Raw genomic sequence first — 20216 nt, forward strand, 5'->3', positions numbered from 1 at the left:
TCAGCCTCCCAAACAACACTGAAGATTTTTTGAGGAAGGGAAAATTAAGAAAAATAAATGCAGGCAGGGAACTAAAGCCATGGAAATTGGTAGAAGTATAGTCAAACAGTCCACTGAAAGATGGCCAGGTTCTGATCTAAAGATGTCTAAGTGATGACAAATGAAAAAGGCATGGAGAAATTGGAAAGTCACTGGATGAAAGGGGTAAGAGGAGGAGTCAGAGGGAGGAATTGGGTGATACAGAATTTTTTAATTAGAGAACTGAGAAATGATCATTAAAAATCTGAAAGAAATTTGGCACAGTGAAACATGCCTATAATCACAGTTACTCGGGAGTCTGAGGCAGGAGAACCACTAGTGAGGCCATCCTGAAAAACTTAGCAAGATCCTGTCTCAAAATAAAATCTAAAAAAGGCTGGGGGATGGGGCAGGGGTTGGTGCTCAGTGGTAGATTGCACTGGGTTTGATCCTAAGCACCACACAAAAAATAAAAATAAAGGTATTGTGTCCACCTATAACTTAAAAAGGGGGGCCGGGTTGGCTGGGGGCGTAGCTCAGTGGTAGAGTGCTTACAGCACACACAAGGTCCTGGATTTAATCCCTAGTACTAAAACAAAAACAAAACAACAGTGCACACAGGAAAAACTATTGAAATGCAAAGGGGTCAGTGGATAGAAAGAAAGAATTATAAATTGGGCCTACAACATTCTGTTTGCCTGAGGACATTCAAGTGGAAATTCTTATATTGATTTTATGTATACACTTTCTAAAAAGGCTTTTTTACAAAGCCATAGCAGTAAGATTCCCACAGTATATATAGATCAGTGGACATAGTCGGGATTAGCATAGTCGAGCTTCAGATTTGGTTGGAAATTCCCTGTAGCCAGAGCCATAAGAGAAAACAAAGATTTATCATTCTGTTAATATTGAATGAAAGAAGCATACAACATTCTAAGGAAACACTATAATTTTGTTGACTCTACATGATAATAGCAACAACAAAACAAGTGGCTTTCCTATGAGTACTTGCTATTGACAGGATCAGTTCTGAGAATATGTATTATCTTACTTCATTCTTACAACAACCCTGTGAAGGCAAGGCTGTTTACAGAACACTTGGGGTTACAGTATGAAGGGCATTCTATAAAACTAGCAACAGATGCAAACTTAGGTTTCTGAACTTTTTATTTTATTTGTTTAGGTACTGGGGATTGAACCTAGGGCTGCTTTGTCACCAAACTGTATCCCCAGCCCTGTTTTATTTTTTTTTTAAATTTTGAGACATGGTCTTGCTAAGTTGCTAAGGCTAGCCACAAACTTTTGATTCTCATGCTTCAACCTCTGAAGTCACTGGGATTACATGTGTGTGTCACTGGCCTGTTCCTGAACTCTACTGGTGTTCACTTGATGTGATTATTGGCAGTGCCCTTACCAACACTTTTTCCCCTCCTGATGCTGAGGATTGAACCCAGGGCCTCCTGCCTCTTAGGCAAGCACTCTACCACTGGGCTACACCCCCAGCCCTTTATCAATATTTTCATAACAAAGAGCAAGGGAAATTTTATGTGGCTTTTTTAGTGGCTTTTGGTAATTTCACAAGGCTTCATATTAAAGACCAAAGAAATGATAATAGTTCTCTGAGGACATAGGTTACTGTTGCTCAAAATGTGTTCTGCAGAATACCTTTGAGGTACTTTTAAGAAAAGTGATTCCAAGGACTGGTAAGCTTTGGAAACACTTGTATTGGAAAGTATAATTACATTAGCATTTGCGTAGAAGAGTTTAGAAGTAAAGAAACCCGAGGAGCTTTGTTTAACCCAATGTTGCTCGGAATACTCTTTGTAAAGAAATTTAAGTCTGTACTAAACTTTAAAAACCAGCCAAAAAATGTCGGGCCTGGTGGTGTAGACCTATAATTCCAGTAACTTGGGAAGCTGAGGCAGGAGGAAAATGAATTCAAAGCCAGCCTCAGCAATTTAGAAAGGCCCTAAGCAACTTAGCAAGACTCTGTTTCAAAATAAAAAGCCTGGGGAAGTGACTCATTGGTTAAGCATGTCTGGGTTCAATAGTCAGTACCAAAAAGAAATAAAAATAGAAATAATAAAAAAAAAACAGCCAAAGAGATAGGATAGTTGGCTCTTTGCTGTAGGAGGTAAGTCTAACCATTGTCTTTCTAGGAACATCAGAGGAAAGAATTGTAACAAGTATGTGCAGGTAAAGCCTGGATTTTGCTCACAAAAGCAGCTTTTGATATTCCCTAGTAGTGAAGCAATTGCCCTATAGAGCCAGAGGCCAGAATGCTTTAGTCTAGAAAATCCAAAGGTTAAATCATTTCCCATGACCACAGAAAATTCTTTATATTCTTTGTGGAATATCCCTCTGGATAACCTGCCTTTTCAACCAAGCCACCAACAAAAGTCTCTACCAGTAATTTGACACAATTAACTTGCTATATGGAGTTCTTGTTAACTAAACTTGGAAAGATATTTACCAAAGACAGCAACTTTTGTTTCTCACAATCGCTAATGAATTTTGCTTTTGAAGGAGTTAGATGCAAAGGCCTGTTGTAGCTTGAGGTATCTCCTGGATTGTGGTGTAAAGATGTATAATCAACATATTGGGAGGATACTTCTTCCTTTTTTTCTTATAATAAGAATACAGGTGTAACTTTCAACTCAAAAGAAGATTTAATAAGATCAAAGTATAAGTTTAAAAGATATGTAGCTAGTATATGGTTCTGTGTAATATCACCACTTAAAGAAGCTGGTTCCCTTCCTGGTACTGAATTTGTTTTTGTTTTAATTTTCTGGTATTGAAATTTTAAAGGAGATGAATGATCAATGTTATCAAGCTTGTGTGGCTTGGTGCTTAGAGCCCATGGCTAATAGACTTATCCAGAGGAATGTTAGAAAGACAGGTGTGGAGTTTTAAAAGAGAAGTCTGGATTGGGGAGCAATGAATTGTGGGGACAGGTAGTCAGGAGCTTAAAGGAAGTTGAAGCCTGGGGAGAATATAGCATCCTCCTAGGAAAAGACTATGTGTCGAAAGAAGACCAAGGACCTCCTTGTATACTTGATTGTAATTGGGTATGCCCACTTACTTCTCTGTGAGTATCCCATTTAGAAATGCTTTCCTGGTGTGTTTTGCTTTCGTAAATGGATGGTTTCTGCAGATGGCTAACCATATCCATTTTATTTTATAAATATCTCAATAATTAAAAGATGACCTTTTTCCATGTCTCCAAATTCTGGATTATTTCATGGTGTCACTCTGTCTGATATCACTATAGGTCTTAAATAAATCTATGTTTTTCTATAATATCCTAATAAATCAAGGTAATAATTTCAAAAGTGGAAATGACCTGTATTTTCAGCTTTAGCAGTAAGCATGAGTCATTTTACATTTGTGTGAAGTCCGTTATCATGGTGGAACTAAACTGTATCCCACATACTGAAATGTGAGATCTTCAAGAGTAAAGGACAGTGTCTCATATCATTATCTCCACAGTTCTGACTCCATAGATATGTTGTGTAAATGGGTAGATGACTGCCTTTTGGAGTTTTCCTGTTGCCCTGTGGATTTGGGGCTCCTTGTTTTTCTCATTTCTTATCTTATTATTCTGTTATTAATCTTTCCCCAATTTCCTTAAAATATCTGTCAAGGTTGTTATATCATTTTCTATTAAACTGAAAACATCTAAGTTGTGTGTACCAGACTCACACATTCTATAGGTTTATATCGGGGCTCTTTTTTAAACTCATCACCTGAAAATGTTAAGTGTCTGTGTAAATAATTCTGTAAGCATATGCACAGCATTTTTCTTTTATGTCAGGGTTTAAAGTCTGATTCCTTCATAGTAAGAGACAGAACATTAGGAGATTGAATTCAGAACTTCACTTACTGGTGGTGGTGGTGTTGTTTTGGTACTGGGGATTAAACTCAGGGGCACTCAACAACTGAGCCATATCTCCAGTCCCATTTTGCATTTTATTTAGAGACAGGGTCTCACTGAGTTGCTTAGTGCCTTGCGAAGTTGCTGAGGCTGGCTTTGAACTCACGATCCCCCTGCCTCATCCTCCCCAGCCGCTGGGATTACAAGTGTGCACCACCACGCCCAGCTGTTGTTGGTTTTTAAATTTTGTTTTAGATTTTGGTTTTGTTTTGGCTTTGTTTTTGTGGTGCTGGGGATCCAACCTAGGGGCTTCTACCACTGAGCTTCATCTCTGGCTCTTTTAAAAATTTTATTCTGAGATAGAGTCTCACTAAATTATTAAGGATGGCCTGGAACTTGGGATCCTCTTGATTAAGCCTCCTAAGTAGCTGGGATTACAGGCATGCACCACTGCACCCAGCTAGAAATTGGTTTGTTTGTTTTTTATAAGAACTTTATTAAGATACAATTCACATGCTATATAATTCACTGGTGATTAGAATATTTGCTGGAGTTGCACAGCCATCATCACACAGTTTTAGGATAGTTTCCTCACCCCAAAAGAACACATGGGGGGAGGGGCTAGGGATATAGCTCAGTTGGTAGAGTGCTTGACTAGCATGTATAAGGCCCTGGGTTCAATCCCCAGCACCATCACCCAAAAAAAAAAAAAAAAAAAAAAAAAAAAAAAAAAAAAAAAAAAAAAAAAAAAAAAAAAAAAAGGACACACACCAAATACCTATTTTTAGTCGCTCTTCCTTTCTGCCACCCGCACCCCCAGCCATAGACAATTACTAATCTCCTTTCTGTCTATATAGATTTGCTTATTCTGTACCTTTCATATAAATGGAATCATACAACATATGGTCTTTTGTGACTGACTTTCATTTTACATAATGTTTTAAAGGGACATCTATGTTATAACATGTATCATTAGTACTTCATTCTTTCTCAATACTAAATAATGTTCCATCGTATAGGTATTTGGGATTTTTAAATCTATTCATCAGTTGATGGACATTTGATTTGTTTCCATTTATTGGCTATTATTATGTGTAATGCTGCTATGAACATTTATGTATAGGTACTGGGACTTATTTGAAAGAAACAATTCTTAGTTCTGTCATTGTAATACAGGAGGCCATAAGATCAGATATGGCAAGAATGTTTAGTAGTGCATGCCAGGAAGTAAAAAACAGGCCATCAAGTTGAATTTATTGGGAGAACTTAAGTCTGAGTCTAACTACACATCAGAGACTCAAGCTGGAATACACAAAGCTTAAAATTATGATTCTCCTAGAGGCTGTTATGGCTTTTTGCTGACCACAGAAAATGGAAATTTGATATTTGGCTATATTTGTCTGAAAAAATCAAGACCCACTTTTCCCAGTGGTAATACTTCTGGGGACTAGAGTAACCCACCTCTAAAGCCTCTCCAGTCCTAGTTTGCCATTTGAGTAGTGAAGACCGACCGTATCATTTTTATCTTGGCTTTTGTTTGTCTGCCTCATTTCCAGATACAATGGTTAGGATTTCCTATGAATTATTTTCCTCTTGTATTGAACATTATTTTTTTTATTTGTGTGTGTGCACGTGTATGTATGGTGCTGGGGATGGAACTCAGGGCCTCTTGCATGCTAAGCAAGTGCTCTACTACAGAACTACAGCCTTAGTCCTGAACTTTTCATTACTACATTTATTTTGTAGGCAATAATTTGTTAGCCCCTGATTAGGAATTTATTAAAAAAAAAATCTGAATCTGTAAGTATAAAGAAACTAAAGCCAGTTAATATAGTTGAGTTCTATCCCTTGGAATTCAAGCAAGATACAGATCTGTGAGTTGGAGCATATCCAAAAAATGGAGAATATTTAGATAATGTTAATCCTGTAGACTTGGTCTAGACATTACTCCAGCAAAAATCTGTGGATATATGTATCAGTTTTGTCACTCGCCTCACATATTTGGTCAAATCCAAGGAAATTTCATCCTAATGATCTTAAGTCACTGATTTCACTTTGCCCAATTGCTCAGTTGTAATAAAGCACAGATTATGGGAAATATGTAATAATTCCAAAATTGAGTATCTATGAAACTGCTAGAGGCTAAAACTCAAGTTTTTAGGGCAAATTTTGAATGGTGAATCACTTTCTAACCATTGTATATGTTTATTTTTTGCTAAGACCAGTAAGTCTTAATAGATTACTTTCATTTCAGAGAATTTAAGTGCTATCTTTTGATAGTTTTCAGCATGCCTCAGTTTCCAAGTCTAAAAAGTGCAAAATATGGAAAGGAAGAAGCAAGAACAAGGAGAGTAACTGGCATTTATCAAACATGTAGGATGGGCTGAGCAGGGTTCTAAGTTTTACGTATAGAATATAGACATATAGATCATACTGACTTATTAATCTTAATAATGGGGTTAATGCTTAAATCATTGTTGCTTAGAGTCAGCAAGGAGTAAATCAAGGTCTTTCTGAATCTAAGACCATCTTTCAAGCCCCGCTCTAATTCCCTCCTCAAGCACAGGTAGTAAAAGGCATCAAAAAACGGAACATGTCAAAAAATATGTATGATTCATTTTTTCTCTCTATGGAACAAAGATTTTTTTTTTGTCTTTACATACTTTGACGTCTCTTTTAAAATGCAGATATCACTGGAAGAAATCATACATTATTGTAAAAACCTAGTAAGTTTTAAATGTCTTATAAAACCTTAATACTGAGCAAATTTCAGTAGGAAAAGAGTTGGTATTAAGAGCTCTGAATGCCTGAAAGGGGGACAGTGTTAAGGGAATTAGAAACAGGAGCCTGGGGGTCCTGCCATTTTTATAGTTTGCTTAAGGCAGACCTAAAATATGCATACTCTTACTTCCCACTCTGTGAGATTTCTTCTTAATTAACACTAGTAATGCCAAGGCTTATGAATGTCTTTTCCACCTAGTTTAAGGGTATTTTGACTTTGTGCTTGATAAAATTTTACAGTACAGCTTTAAATATTTTTATTGTCATTGAAAAGGCTCTGTGCAATTTCCATTTTAAAAAATGCATCACAGTGGCAGAATAATTTGTCTTTTTTTAAGAAGCTGCTAATTTGCTAAATTTATAGTTACTGTAATAGTTCTATATGATTTACTACATTTGACTACATCTAGATTTTGGTGGATATGATTTCATTGCTTTTAATAATGTATGAGGGTAAAGCTGGATTTCTTTGGGTCTATTCCTTTTAGAAGCAGACCTTTGTAGTTGTTCTATTTTACAAAATAGACCCTGTGTATGCTCATGATTTGGTATACAGCTTAATGTATAATATTGGTCACTGCAAAATGACCTTCATTTCTTTATTCTAAAAATATCCTTATTCAACTATAATTACACCTGGTAGGGTAGTTCCATTTAAAGAGTAGATGGTGTACATTGAAATCACTTGACCTGTGTATATTAATAGAAATTACAGGAAGAATAATACTAGTTATGATCGCCAGAGGGGTACTTATAGTTATTACTGCAGGGTCCAGGCACTTTTCACACTTTCCTCAAGTGGAGGGAAGGCAATAAGCTTTGCCAATTTGATTCATCTCCTCTATGTATTAGTTGGTTAGGAAATTTTCTTTTTTTTGTACTGGGGATTAAACTCAGGGGCACTCAACCACTGAGCCCCATCCCCAGCCCTATTTTGTATTTTATTTAGAGACGAGTTCTCACTGAGTTGCTTAGTATCTTGATTTTGCTGGGGCTGGCTTTGAACTCATGATCCTACTGTCTAAGTCTCTCAAGCTGCTGTGAATACAGGTGTGTGCCACCATGCCCAGCAGGAAATTTTTTAATGTAAATTTATGTCTGAACAACCAAATTTATATATTTTGTGATATAAAATTAATAAATCATATATATCAATGTAGTTGTAGAATGCAAATATTTTGAGCTATATGGAGAATAAGAAATTAATAATGGAAAGGGAACTTTTTTAGGATGACTGGCTACAGGAAGAAATTGTAGTGACAGAAGCCATGTGGCATGAATTTGAATTAGTATTCTTTAGGGAACTACCAGAAAAATATGATTTACAAGATAATCAAGAATGTAAATAGATTCTCTGTGGAGTTGTTGCCTGATTCTTTACATATATTTATCTGGATTGAAATGACTCCATGGCTACATCTTAACAGTTGGAGAATTAGTAAGAGAGAGATGTACAATGTCAGGAAAAACAAAATATACATTAACAACAATACAAATTGACAGGCGACTGTTAAAATGAGTGAATTGTGTACATGTGGTAAAATTCACCTTGCAGCAACTTACCTTGGAACAGTGGAGTCTTATCAATCATGTATGGAAATGAGCTCCCCTACATGCCTTACAAATACTATGTTTAAAAAAAATTACATTGTTACATACTTTAGAAGGTGCTTGCATAGATGTTCTTAAATATAAGAAAATAGTTTAATTCATTAGGGCTAAATAGCTCCATATACCAACCCCTAACAAAAATATGTCCCAACACAGCTCTGTGACCAGAACTGCATTTACTAGAAAACTTTTAAGAAAAGTTATCTGGACTTCAACCCATTGTGCATCATTTCTTCTTGATATTCTTCATGAACTTTTGTAAATACCTTCAAAGACTCAAAGAACTTTGTGTTTTGTTTGGTTATTGGCCAAGATACCTCTTTTGAGCCATTTCTGACTTTAGAACATTTGGCATGACAGCTTGTTCTTCCCCAGGGTCTCAGGAGGGAAAACTAGTCCCTCATAATAAAGTTTGTTATTGATTTTACTAGGTGAGTGTGTGTGTGTGTGTGTGTGTGTGTGTGTGTGTGTGTGTGGTGCTGGGGATTAAACCCAGGGCCTCAAGCACTCTATCAGCTGAGCTATATCCCCAGCCCCAAGGTGGCTTATGTTTTGTCTCATGTCTGTTTAGGAGAATTGTACCTATTTGACTCATTTAATCCTGCCCTAGCAAATTGAGGTCTGAATGAATACTAAGGACACCGTAACTACATATATATGTCTATAAAATCAATGTGGCCTGATGGCCTCTGATTAAGATAAGATTATCTCTTGCTTGAAGACATCTTTCTCTGCTCCAACCATTTATCTAGTATAGATAATATATGGAGTGAACAATGAAAAACATCCAGCTGGGTTTTACTAGAAATGAAGGTTGAGGGGGGTGCAGAGCAGGGAGCAGAACAAGTCATAGTGAGCAATGAGTGAGCTAAGTTTATAAACTTTCAGCTCCTGCTTTCATCATAGGGATTAAAATTCTCCCTACAAGATTACTATTTGAAATCGGGGCCCTACAAAAACATACCTGGAGAGATACATACCCATACACATTTGAACATGAGCAAGAACAATTTAGACTACTGTGGAGAGCTACAGCTTGTATACAGCCATGGACCTTATGAATAGAGCCTGGGGAAGAGTCAAGAGTGCAATAGGTAGGAGAGCAACATAGCCTTGAGTCCAGGATCTGAACCAATCTGCCTTAGTGTCTAGTGATGGAATTAGTGACATCACCATACATCTCAACATAGAAGCTGCAAACTACCAATACAAGATCTGCTTCTATACAATACACTCCCGAGTAGTGGGTGAGTGCAGTCACCAAACAATTCGATACAGAGAATTTATAAAGGATCATAGATACAACATCCCTTTCAAAATGTGTCTCCAAACCAGTATCCAAAGTACTAAAGAAATAAGGTAGCTCCCTACCCCTCAAAAATTCATCAAAAGATGAATTAAGGCTATATGAATATAAAATGATAAAACACTATGAACGAAGATCATTCCAGTGCATTCAATATGTTCAAGAGACTAAGTTAGGGAGTGCCGTTAACTAAAATAACAAGAAACTTTGCAAATAAAACTAATCATTGACGTTCCTGATCTCTCAAATTCCTGCCAAAATTCAGGTAAAGGAGGGAATTAGAAGAAGGATGCTGAGGACCTTACTATCCATAGCACTAAGAGAAACAGATGAGAAATTTAAATGAGCAATTAAGAGAAATGGAGAATTAAAGACAACACTCTAAAGTGTACTTTACTATGTATATTTAGGGGTTCATTTTGCAGTATATTTGAGGGCTTTCAGAAGAAGAGAATGGAGGAAATGGCAGGCAATATTTGAAGCTATAATAGCTAGGAATCTTCTAGAATTGAAGAAGGATGTGAGTCTTTAAGGAAATGGTCTCCCAAGAGAAATTTCAAACATCTGGGAAGGAAAGAAAGGCCTACATGGAGCAATTGGTATTCTTTACAGCACAGCTTTGAGAAGCCCTAGCTGATTATAATGAGCCTTTTCTGTTTTTCACTGGAAAACACAAAAACAGAAATGTAATGTGTTGTATATACTAAACCATATTTCCTGAACAAAGACACTTACAAATGACTCCTAAAAGGAGAACCTTGTGGACAACAAGACATGCAGAATCAAGATACCCAGGAAGATCTCTCTAGAAAAGGTAGTCTTATGTCAGTACCTTTGTGAAAAATAGGTGGGAAGACAGTGATTGCTTGTTTTACTATCTGAAATTCATGTTTAAAAACAGTATTTTCAAAAGAGACATCATGAATGACCCAATCTGGTAGAAAGGAAAAATTTGAATATTATTCTATGGAAAAAAAATGTCAGAGGTGGGCATGGTGGTGCAGATTTATAATCCCAGAGACTTGGGAGGCTGAAACAGGAAGATCACAAATTCAAGGCCAGCTTGGACAACTTAGCAATACTCTGTCTCAAATTAAAAAGAGTTAGGGATGTAGGTCAGTGGTAGAGTGCCCCTGGATTCAGTTCCCAGAACTGGGGAGCAGGGGCGTCAGTTGGAACATTTCAATAAGGATAATATTCTTTTAGTGACTAATTGCAAAGTGGGGAGGGGATAGAAGGACATTCCTATGGAATGAGACCCTGTGAACATTGGATGCTGCTTCAAGTTCACAGAAACACTTAGCAGATGGCCTGTTAAGGGGTCAGAAAATAGATATAATTAATGCAAACAGCTACATACATTGATTCAGACCCAGAAGGTCAGTGTGCAGAATCTAGTAAGGTAAATTTGTTTTGATAAAGCTCTTTTTTATCATTGTTTTGTCAAAACAGATTGCTATGAAAGAAACTGTACAAACAATTATCCTTGAAGATTGATAGCAATAGGATTTCAATAAGCACAGATTGGAGATTCTGTTCCTATAGATGAAAATGATCATACATTGATCATACATTGATTTTCTTTGACTTTAAATAAATTCCTGGAAAGCTTGTAATACTAGATACAGGGTAGGACTAACAACAACAACAAACCAATAGTATATTGGATTTTGTGTCTGCTTCCTTGTGGGCATCTAGCAGTTTCAAACTGAGCATTTTGGAAGACATGTCATCCCCTGTAGAATGTTCCTTCCAGATACGGAACAATAGAAAATATTTCCCTAGCCAGTCATGGTGGTGCATATCTGCAATCCCAGTGACTCAAGACGCTAAGGCAGGAGGATTGCAAGTTCGAGGCCAGCCTCAGCAACTTAGCAAGACCCTAAATAATATAGTGAGACACTTCTCAAAATTAAAAGGTCGTAAAGCACCCTTGGGTTTAATCCCTAGTACCCCCAAATTTCCTCAATATGAAACCAGGTCATGAGATTATCTTATTTTCTCAGACTGGACAATGGGAAAAGTTTTCTTACCACTTATATTTTCTGTCTTTTCTCATAGATAACATATCTCCATGTTTGTAGGTAGGAGTTTCTCTAACCTGATGAAATATCATTTATGAAAAACTGAAACATGCCATCTTATTTGGTACTTGTTATAACTGGAAAAAAGATTTGAATAGCTCTAATCAGTCACTTTTGATTCTCTGAATCCTAAAGCATTTGGAACCATTGCATATGCTAATATTCTTTATATTTCTTTGGACATCAATTGAGTATGACAAAAAGAAAGTGGATAGCCATAGAAATACTTACATGAAATAAAATGCATGGAAATAACATTATTTGGAACAAAAAGGTATATTACATAAAAAATAAGCCAAGAACAATCAAGGTCTTCTATGAATCTAATGTCATAGGCGTCAAAATAAGTGTCAACAGAACTAAAAGGAGATACTGTAACAAATCCATCATATTCAACAGTCCTCTAAGAAAAATTGATAACTACAAAGAATCAAAAAATCCCAACAGTGTAGACTATTTGAATAACAAATTTAGCATAATTTATGTATTTTGAAATTCTACCTTTCAGAGAGGAAAATATATGTATTCTTAAGTGCTCAATGGATACATTTTCCAAAGTGACTATAGACTAGATCACAAAAAGAAGTTTTGCTAAATTTCAAAGGATCAGTATCATACAGGTAGTCTCTGATTAAAATGCAAATTAAGAGGGGGGATAGTAGGGGATAGGAAAGGTAGCAGAATACAACAATTACTAATAGGGCATTATGTAAAATTGTGGATGTGTAACCGACATGATTCTGCAATCTGCATTTGGGGTAAAATTGGGAGTTCATAACCCACTTCAATCGAATGTATGAAATATGATATGTCAAGAGCTTTGTAATGTTGTGAACAACCAATAAAAAATGCAAATTAATTAGAAATGTACACTGAAAACATGTTTGGAAATATAAAAACTGCACTCAAATGACAGCAGATTAACTTAAAAGATGGCAATAATGATTACAAAATATAATTTAAAAACTAAAGTAAATACTTCCAAACTTTTGGTCTACCTTTAAAGTACTACCAAGAAGCAAATTTGTAATTCTAAATGTGTTTATTTTAAAATAGTAAAGATAGCTGGGTGTGGTGGTTCATGCCTGCAATTCTAGCAGCTCAGGAAGCTGAGGCAGGAGGCTCTCAAGTTCAAACCCATCCTCAGTAACTTAGCAAGGCCCTGAGCAACTTAGTGAGACATTGTCTTTAAATAAAATATTAAAAGGGCTGGGGATGTGGCTCTGTGGTTAAGTGTCCTTGGGTTCAATTCCAGATACAGAAAAAAGGTAAAGATTAAAAAATAAATAATTTAAGCATTCAAAGTGAAAAACAAAAGGAAAAAAGTCCAGCAAAATAAAAAAAATGATTAATGGACAAAAAAGAAACCAGAATAAATGAGGAACTCTGCCACATTTCTGGGTGTAAAGACTCGATAATATGAATTCAGTTCTTCCCAGTTTATTCTATAAATTCAGTATGATTCAAGTCCAAAGTTTCAATAAGAGTTTTTGTGAAATATGAAAATTAGATACTAAAATCATAGGGAAGATCAAAGATATCAGCATAGCCAAGACAATTTTAATGAAGAACAAAGTGGGGATGGGAGAGGCTAACAGACACCAACTAATTTAAAACATCACAGGCCAATAGAATAGCATTGAGAACTCAGAAGCACGACTGTATATTTATGTACACTTGATATATTGCAGAGGCACTGTTAAAATTGGAGGGGGAATCGAGGGGAAATGAATGAGATTTTTGGCTCAATTCTTTATCTATAGGCAGAAAGCAAACTTAGATCACATGTTGATACTAAGCACAAAAATAGATTCTGGGAAAATCAAAGACCTCAATGTGAAAAACAAAATTTAGACTTTAAAATGTAGGTGTAAGGAAGATTTTCTTAAACAAAACTTAAAAAGCAGGAAACATGGAGAAATATGGTGAAACTTAATTATTTTGTACCGTAGGATGCCATGAACAAAGTTAATCTACACCAAGAGAAGGGCAGGAGATAATATTTGCTGTGCACGTAACTAATAGAGGATATGCATATAGAATATATAAAGAACTTTAATAAGAAAAGACAATCCAGTGGGAAAATGGGTAAAGGAAACATGAAAATCTAGTTAACATGAAAGAAATTCATCCTTTAGTAATCAGGGATGTGCAAATTAAAATGTACCCATCAGATTGCCCCCAAATGTGAATGTCTGATGATACCAAGCTTTTGAGGAGAATATAGCCATATGTAAAATCCCATTCACTATTGGAGATAGAGTAAGTTGGTAAAACCACTTAGAAGAACATTTTGGTGATATGTAGCAATGCTGAAGATACTGCTAGGAACCAACTATTCTACATCAAGATGTATTCTGTGTAGAATCTCTTAAACAGGTATCCAAAAAGACAGGTATAAGGAAGTTCATTGCTTCATGATTTGTAATAGTGGAAAGTTGGAAACAACCGAATTGCCCACGGACAGGAGAATGTTGTTAGCATATTCAAGCAACAGAATAATACCTTTACAGCAATAAAATAACAAACTGTATATCAGCGTGGATAAATCTCCAAAACGGTGTTGAAGGCAAAATCAACTCTTAGAATGGTATGTACATTCTTAAGCATGAAGTTCTTAAATGTAAAATTTAAGAACATGCAAAATAATGATGTTAGAGATTGAATCACATGAAATGAGCGTTTTTGTAGATTAAAAAAAACAAACAGGTAATATCAGAATCTTTAAGTTCAACATAATATTTGTGGATGCATCCATGGTAATGATGGACATGGAATTCAGTATGGCATTATCTCCTTGGGAGCAATGGTGAGGAGGCAATGGTATGGTACTGGGGGTACATGGTGGGGGGAGCTTCAGCTTTAGTTGTCATATTTAATTTCTTCAAAAATTTTTTGAAGAAAATATGGCAAATATTAAATTGATTGAAGCAGGGTGGTGGGCACATGGATATACTCTTTCTGTATTATACATTTCTGTTGAAAATGTTTGATTTTTTTAAGCAAACCAAAGTATAGATAGGGGCATAAAAATTTAATCTCATTATAAAGAAATACTTGTAAAATGATTACAGTTTTTGCTGCTTACTTGTCTGAACATAGCACTCATGAGACTTTTAGTATAACATAAAAAATTGAAAAGCATCGCCCCTTCCACACTAGTCAAAAGCTTCAAATTTTATTTTGTTCTTTCAGCATTGGTAAGATCATCATCTCAAACACCATTCATTAGTGCCTCTCTTTTGCTTGCTCTTGTTTGGTGGTGGTCAGATTCTATCTGCCATGTTCTAAGAAATCTGGTGATGATATTCAGTTTTCTTTCTTTTTTTCCTTCCCTCCTTTTTTTTTATATGATGCCAACAGGAATCTGCAAGCAGAATATGATCGTCTAAAGCAACAACATGAACATAAAGGCCTGTCCCCACTGCCGTCTCCTCCAGAAATGATGCCCACCTCTCCACAGAGTCCTCGGGATGCTGAGCTCATTGCTGAGGCCAAGCTACTGCGTCAACACAAAGGCCGCCTGGAAGCCAGGATGCAAATCCTGGAAGATCACAATAAACAGCTGGAGTCACAGTTACACAGGCTGAGGCAGCTGCTGGAGCAAGTGAGACCCATATCTCTCTAATATGAGATATTTGCAAACATTCATTTTTCCCTCTTAAGCAAAACTAAAAAACAGAACTCAGAGTTCTTGTAAGTATAAGCATCAATTCTTTAGTGCTTACAATGTGCCCAGCAAAATGCTAGGTGTCAAAGGATATAAAAAGGGGAAAACAAGTGTGCATTTTTATATAAGATATTTCCTGCCAAAATGTTTTTTATTAGACCAATTTGAAAGGCATCTTTGAAAAAAACAATTCCAAAATTTACCTCTTGAAATGGAACTCTCTTCTTTGAAATTAGTTATAGTTTCTAATATACCTTTGGACTTTTCTTCTGATCCTTAACACATAAATTTTTAAGCTTCCATTAAAAACCTAACAAGTTACTGCACTATCACAGACTTCGTCCAGACATGGTGCTGGCTTTTGAGAATTTTAAATTCTCTGTTGTATTTCTTAATACTTCCCCCAAATATGAATTTTCCATTGCATTATTAAGATCTTGTGTGCTCTCAGCATTCTCACATAGCTTTCCAAATATTTTGGTCTTTTAGTCTAATGATAAATACCTTGCTCTACTGAACCCCTATTTTTTTCCTCATTTTTTATGAGGGGGCACAGTTGAGATACAAAGATAAAATCCACAGATTATATCAACAGTAAAATATCCCAAATTCAATAACCTTTGGGAGATTTCTAAGTAGAATGGGTCAAAATTCCTGGTCCTGAGTTCTGTAACATTTTATTTTATATATTCATTTATTATTTTAAAAAATTCTGTTTTCTTTTTGATGCCTTAGCCCCAGGCAGAGGCCAAGGTGAATGGTACCACAGTATCTTCTCCTTCGACCTCTCTACAGAGGTCAGATAGCAGTCAGCCTATGCTGCTCCGAGTGGTTGGCAGTCAAACTTCAGAATCTATGGGTAAGTATCTTAACTACTCCTAGATTTTGTTATCTTTTAAGATCTGGGAGTTGTGAAATGTTTGCAAATAATTCAAATCATTAGCTAGATTATCTTATATTTCTGGATGGGGAATTTTCACAAGTGCCTTAAGGGATGTGATAATCCTAGTCTTCAAAGAACTAGCCTTCAATTATTCAGGACAATCAGGGGAGCATTACAGTTTATTCATTTTGGAGACCAGGGAATGCTTTATGACCAGTTGATATTTTTAAAGGGTTCTAAAAAATTGATTAGTGTGTCAATCAGCATTTTACCACCATGACAAAAATATCCAACAAGAATAACTTTTGGGCTTATGCTTTCAGAGGTATCAGTTCATGGTTGGCCAATTCTACTTATCTGAGCCTGAGGTAAACCAGAACATCATAGCAGAAGAAAACTGCACAGTTTATAGCAGCTGGGAAGCAAAGAGAGAGAGGTGCTAAGGACAAAATATAAACCAAGCTGGGCACAGTGGTGCACACCTGTAATCCCAGCTACTCGGGAGGCTGAGGCAGGAGGATCAGGAGTTCAAAGCCAGCCTCAGCAATTTAGCAAGGCGCTAAGCAACTTGGTGAGACCTTGTATCTAATAAAATTAGGGATGTGGCTCAGTGGTAAGTGCCCCTGAGTTCAATCTCTGGTACCCAAAAAGAAAAAAAAAAAATATATATATATATATATATATATATATATATATCTCACAAAGGCATGCCACCAATTACCTATTTTCTCCAGCCATGAATTACCTCCCTATAGTTACCCACCAGTACAGTAGTCCTTTTAAATTGTTAATCCATCAAGTGGATTAATCTGCTGATTAGGTTATAGCTCTCATAATTTAATCATTTCACCTCTGAATACTCCTGTGTTGTCTCATATATGAGCTTTCAGGGGATACCTCACATCCAGACCATAACAAGTACTAATCAAACATACCCTGAGGTAAGAATAGTGTAAGGGAGAGTGTGGAGATTAGGCCCAACGGTGAGGAAATAGCCAGTAATCCAATTAAGTAGGAAAATAAGGTCCAATCAGGGAGAACAAGGAAATAAGGCTTCAGGAGAAGGCTATAAGCTCATTATAGTGAAATGGACATTGAACTGAGGTGTTCAACTGATTTTGGTGTCAGGGAGCCACTAAAAATAACTTAGCAAACTAAAAAAAAAAAGATTTAAGAAAAAAATTCTTAAAAGTTGTGTGCTGGCTCCTGTATTTGACCCAAAGTAAAACTTTTTTATCAATGAAAAGACCAATTAGGAGGCAGTTGATAAGACCAAGGAATGTGAATTGTGAGTGACTGCATTTGAGCAATGTGTCTACATATGAAATTGTTCCATGAAAATAGAATGCCCAGGGCTGGGCAACTGACTGTTAAATGTAGGGAAGGAAATAAGGTGAGAGGATGTGGGTGGTAGAAGATAGTAAAACCTGATTTTGGACATAATATTTTTGAGGAGCTATCAGGTCTTCTGTGTCATGTCCAGAAAGAAGTGTAAAATACAGGTCTATCCCAGATGTAAGAGGGCAGACTGGGGAGATTTGAGAGTGAGCTCCATTAAACTGATTGCTAAAGAGTATGGGATGAGAAATAGATGGCAAATGTACTCAGATACAATGCTTTGGGGAAGACCTCTATTTGGGTGATAGGAAGCTGAAGGACTGGGGTATAGGAATATATTTAAGGAAGGTATGATAGAAAGCTCAATGAAGAGCTAGGGTTTGTGGCTCAGTGCTAGAGCATTTGCCTAGCATGTGTGAGGCACTGGGTTTGAGTCTCAGCACCACATATAGATAAATAAATAAAATAAAGGTCCATCAACAACTAATATCTATATATCTATATCTATCTATATATGTATTTAAAAAAAAAAGCTCAATGGAAATGAGGATAACTCACAGCCTAGTGGGTCACTGGAAATGCACTGGCCACTTTGGAAAATATTTTCAGCCAAGAGAAGGGAAGTTGGAACTTCTGTTCGTTCAATGAAATTAAAAGATAAGTTCTTGTTAAAAATTAGGAAAGATAGTAGATATCCTATGTGCATATATGATTGTATGACCAATGTAATTCTACGTCATGTACAACCAAAAGAATCAGAAGTTATATTCCATATATGTATAATATGTCAAAATACATTTGACTAACATGTATAACTAATAAAAACAAATTTTTAAAAAATGAATGAGAACTAAGGAAAATGACTACACTTTGGGGGCATTACCAGGTAGGTAAAAATGAGATGAGTTTGTGGAGGAAATGGTCAGTGTGGTCTGGTGACATTCTTCAGCAAGGTTCTCTGCCTAGGACTAATTCCTAAGAAATCTGGAATTGATGAGGCATAAACAATAAATGAAAGTCAAAATGAGCAAGGCACGTTACAGTGGTAATAAATGGCTGTAACTGGGGTTGTTAGCCAGTTGCTCCTTGGTTTTTCCTGCTGTGCTAGGTTAGACATTAGTGTTTTATGAACACCGCGAATATTTGACTGATTGTCTTCATTTCTCCAAGTGAGCCTGAGTCAGTGGCACGTTCTAGCTTCCTTTTCCCTGGGTCCTAAACTAGTTATATTTGACTCCAAATAATACTTCACAGAGCCAGGCATAATGGTGTTCATCTGTATGCCCAACTATTGGGAAAACTCCTTGATTCCTCTTCACACTTAAAGCTCTTTCACCTATGGTATGATGGTGTGTTCAGACTTGAGATCTTCCAAAGGAGAATCTTTCCTTCTAAAGAGAAGGAAAATGCCTAAATTGATAGGGCAGAAAGGAAAAGTCAAAGATATGCATGAAATTTATGGTGAAACATTGGGAGACCTTGGTCAAGAAAATTTGAAATTAGACATCATGGAAGTAAAATGATTTCAAGCGATTTCTACTTTTTAGGATGTAGCTTCCCAGTAAGCTGCTGAAGGTTCCTGAATATCATTGAGGGTTTAAGGGTGTGGTTCATAAGGCCAGGGTTGTGGGGCTCATCAGCAGGGTGGTGAGACCCTTAACGGTGATGATGGGAAAGATGTCAAGGAGAGTAGATGAGAGTGCTAAGTGGTGAGCATTTCTGAAGAAGTAGAGTGGGTGATTGAAGTGGGTGGTGTTCAAGAATCTGGAGCCATAAGGAGAGGCACGTCCTCCTCTGGAGAAGTCAAAATGTTGTAAGATAGCCACATTTCAGTTGTTTGGAGAAGGAAGGGAATATGTTTGAGGTTGTTTTCCTGACTTTACTACACCTCAGTGATTTAGGGCAGTCTCTGTGTCGGATTCTCTTTCTCCACATGAGATCTGAATACAGCTAATGGACTGTTGGGACTATAAATGATAGCACAGTGCATGAAAAAATATTGCATGCCTTTGAAAAGTCTATAAATTCTGAAAACAACTGAGCTTTAGTGCCTCTGTTGTTATTTCCTACTTCAGGATTTTCCTTTTTTTTTTTTTTTTGAAGTAAGTAAAGCATGTGAAATTAAGTCGCATATTTTAGCAGTGAGATTCAGAGCCCTGGGTGCTTAGAAGCATTAATTATTTAGGTTGTCAACACTGATGAAAAGGCAGCATTCCTGTTAAAGCACCCAAATGAAAGTACACATCAGGCTGTGTTCCTGATGATTTGTGGAAATAAGATTGTGGCAGAATTGAATACAGGGACAGAAGTGCTATATTCCAGTGGCTATGTTAAGCTAAGAGATAACTTGCCAATGATAAGATGGATCGGCTATGTTGTTAAAGTTTGTTCTTTGAAAGAAAAGACTGAATTCAAAGGTGCTTTTTCTTTTTCTTTTTTCTGAACTGCATAGGCAGGTTTGTTTTAGAGGGGGAAAGGGATTATCATTTTGAAAGAGGCTTGCAGGTGTTTAAATAAATGCAATGTGTGTCCTCATGATTTGAAGGTTTGAGATGTGATAAGGCTGGGATCTGCTGAGCCATATTCTAGAGAGAAAATGGCATTCTTTATATATACAACCCCAATCATTTTCTTTTAACTGAAATATGGAA

General features: G+C 36.4%; 1 protein-coding gene across 3 annotated transcripts in view; it reads left to right on the plus strand.

The window, feature by feature from the left end:
• The window catches only part of Dmd (dystrophin), a 2014880-nt gene that overhangs the window by 1971646 nt on the left and 23018 nt on the right, over positions 1-20216 (plus strand). For all 3 annotated transcript variants that reach the window (XM_077794046.1, XM_077794047.1, XM_077794048.1), the window contains 2 exons: positions 15038-15281; positions 16080-16203. In XM_077794046.1, the coding sequence (XP_077650172.1) occupies positions 15038-15281; positions 16080-16203 (368 nt within the window). The remainder of the gene's footprint in view (positions 1-15037; positions 15282-16079; positions 16204-20216) is intronic.

This window comes from Urocitellus parryii, chromosome X, assembly GCF_045843805.1.
Source record: "Urocitellus parryii isolate mUroPar1 chromosome X, mUroPar1.hap1, whole genome shotgun sequence".
Lineage (NCBI taxonomy): Eukaryota > Metazoa > Chordata > Mammalia > Rodentia > Sciuridae > Urocitellus > Urocitellus parryii.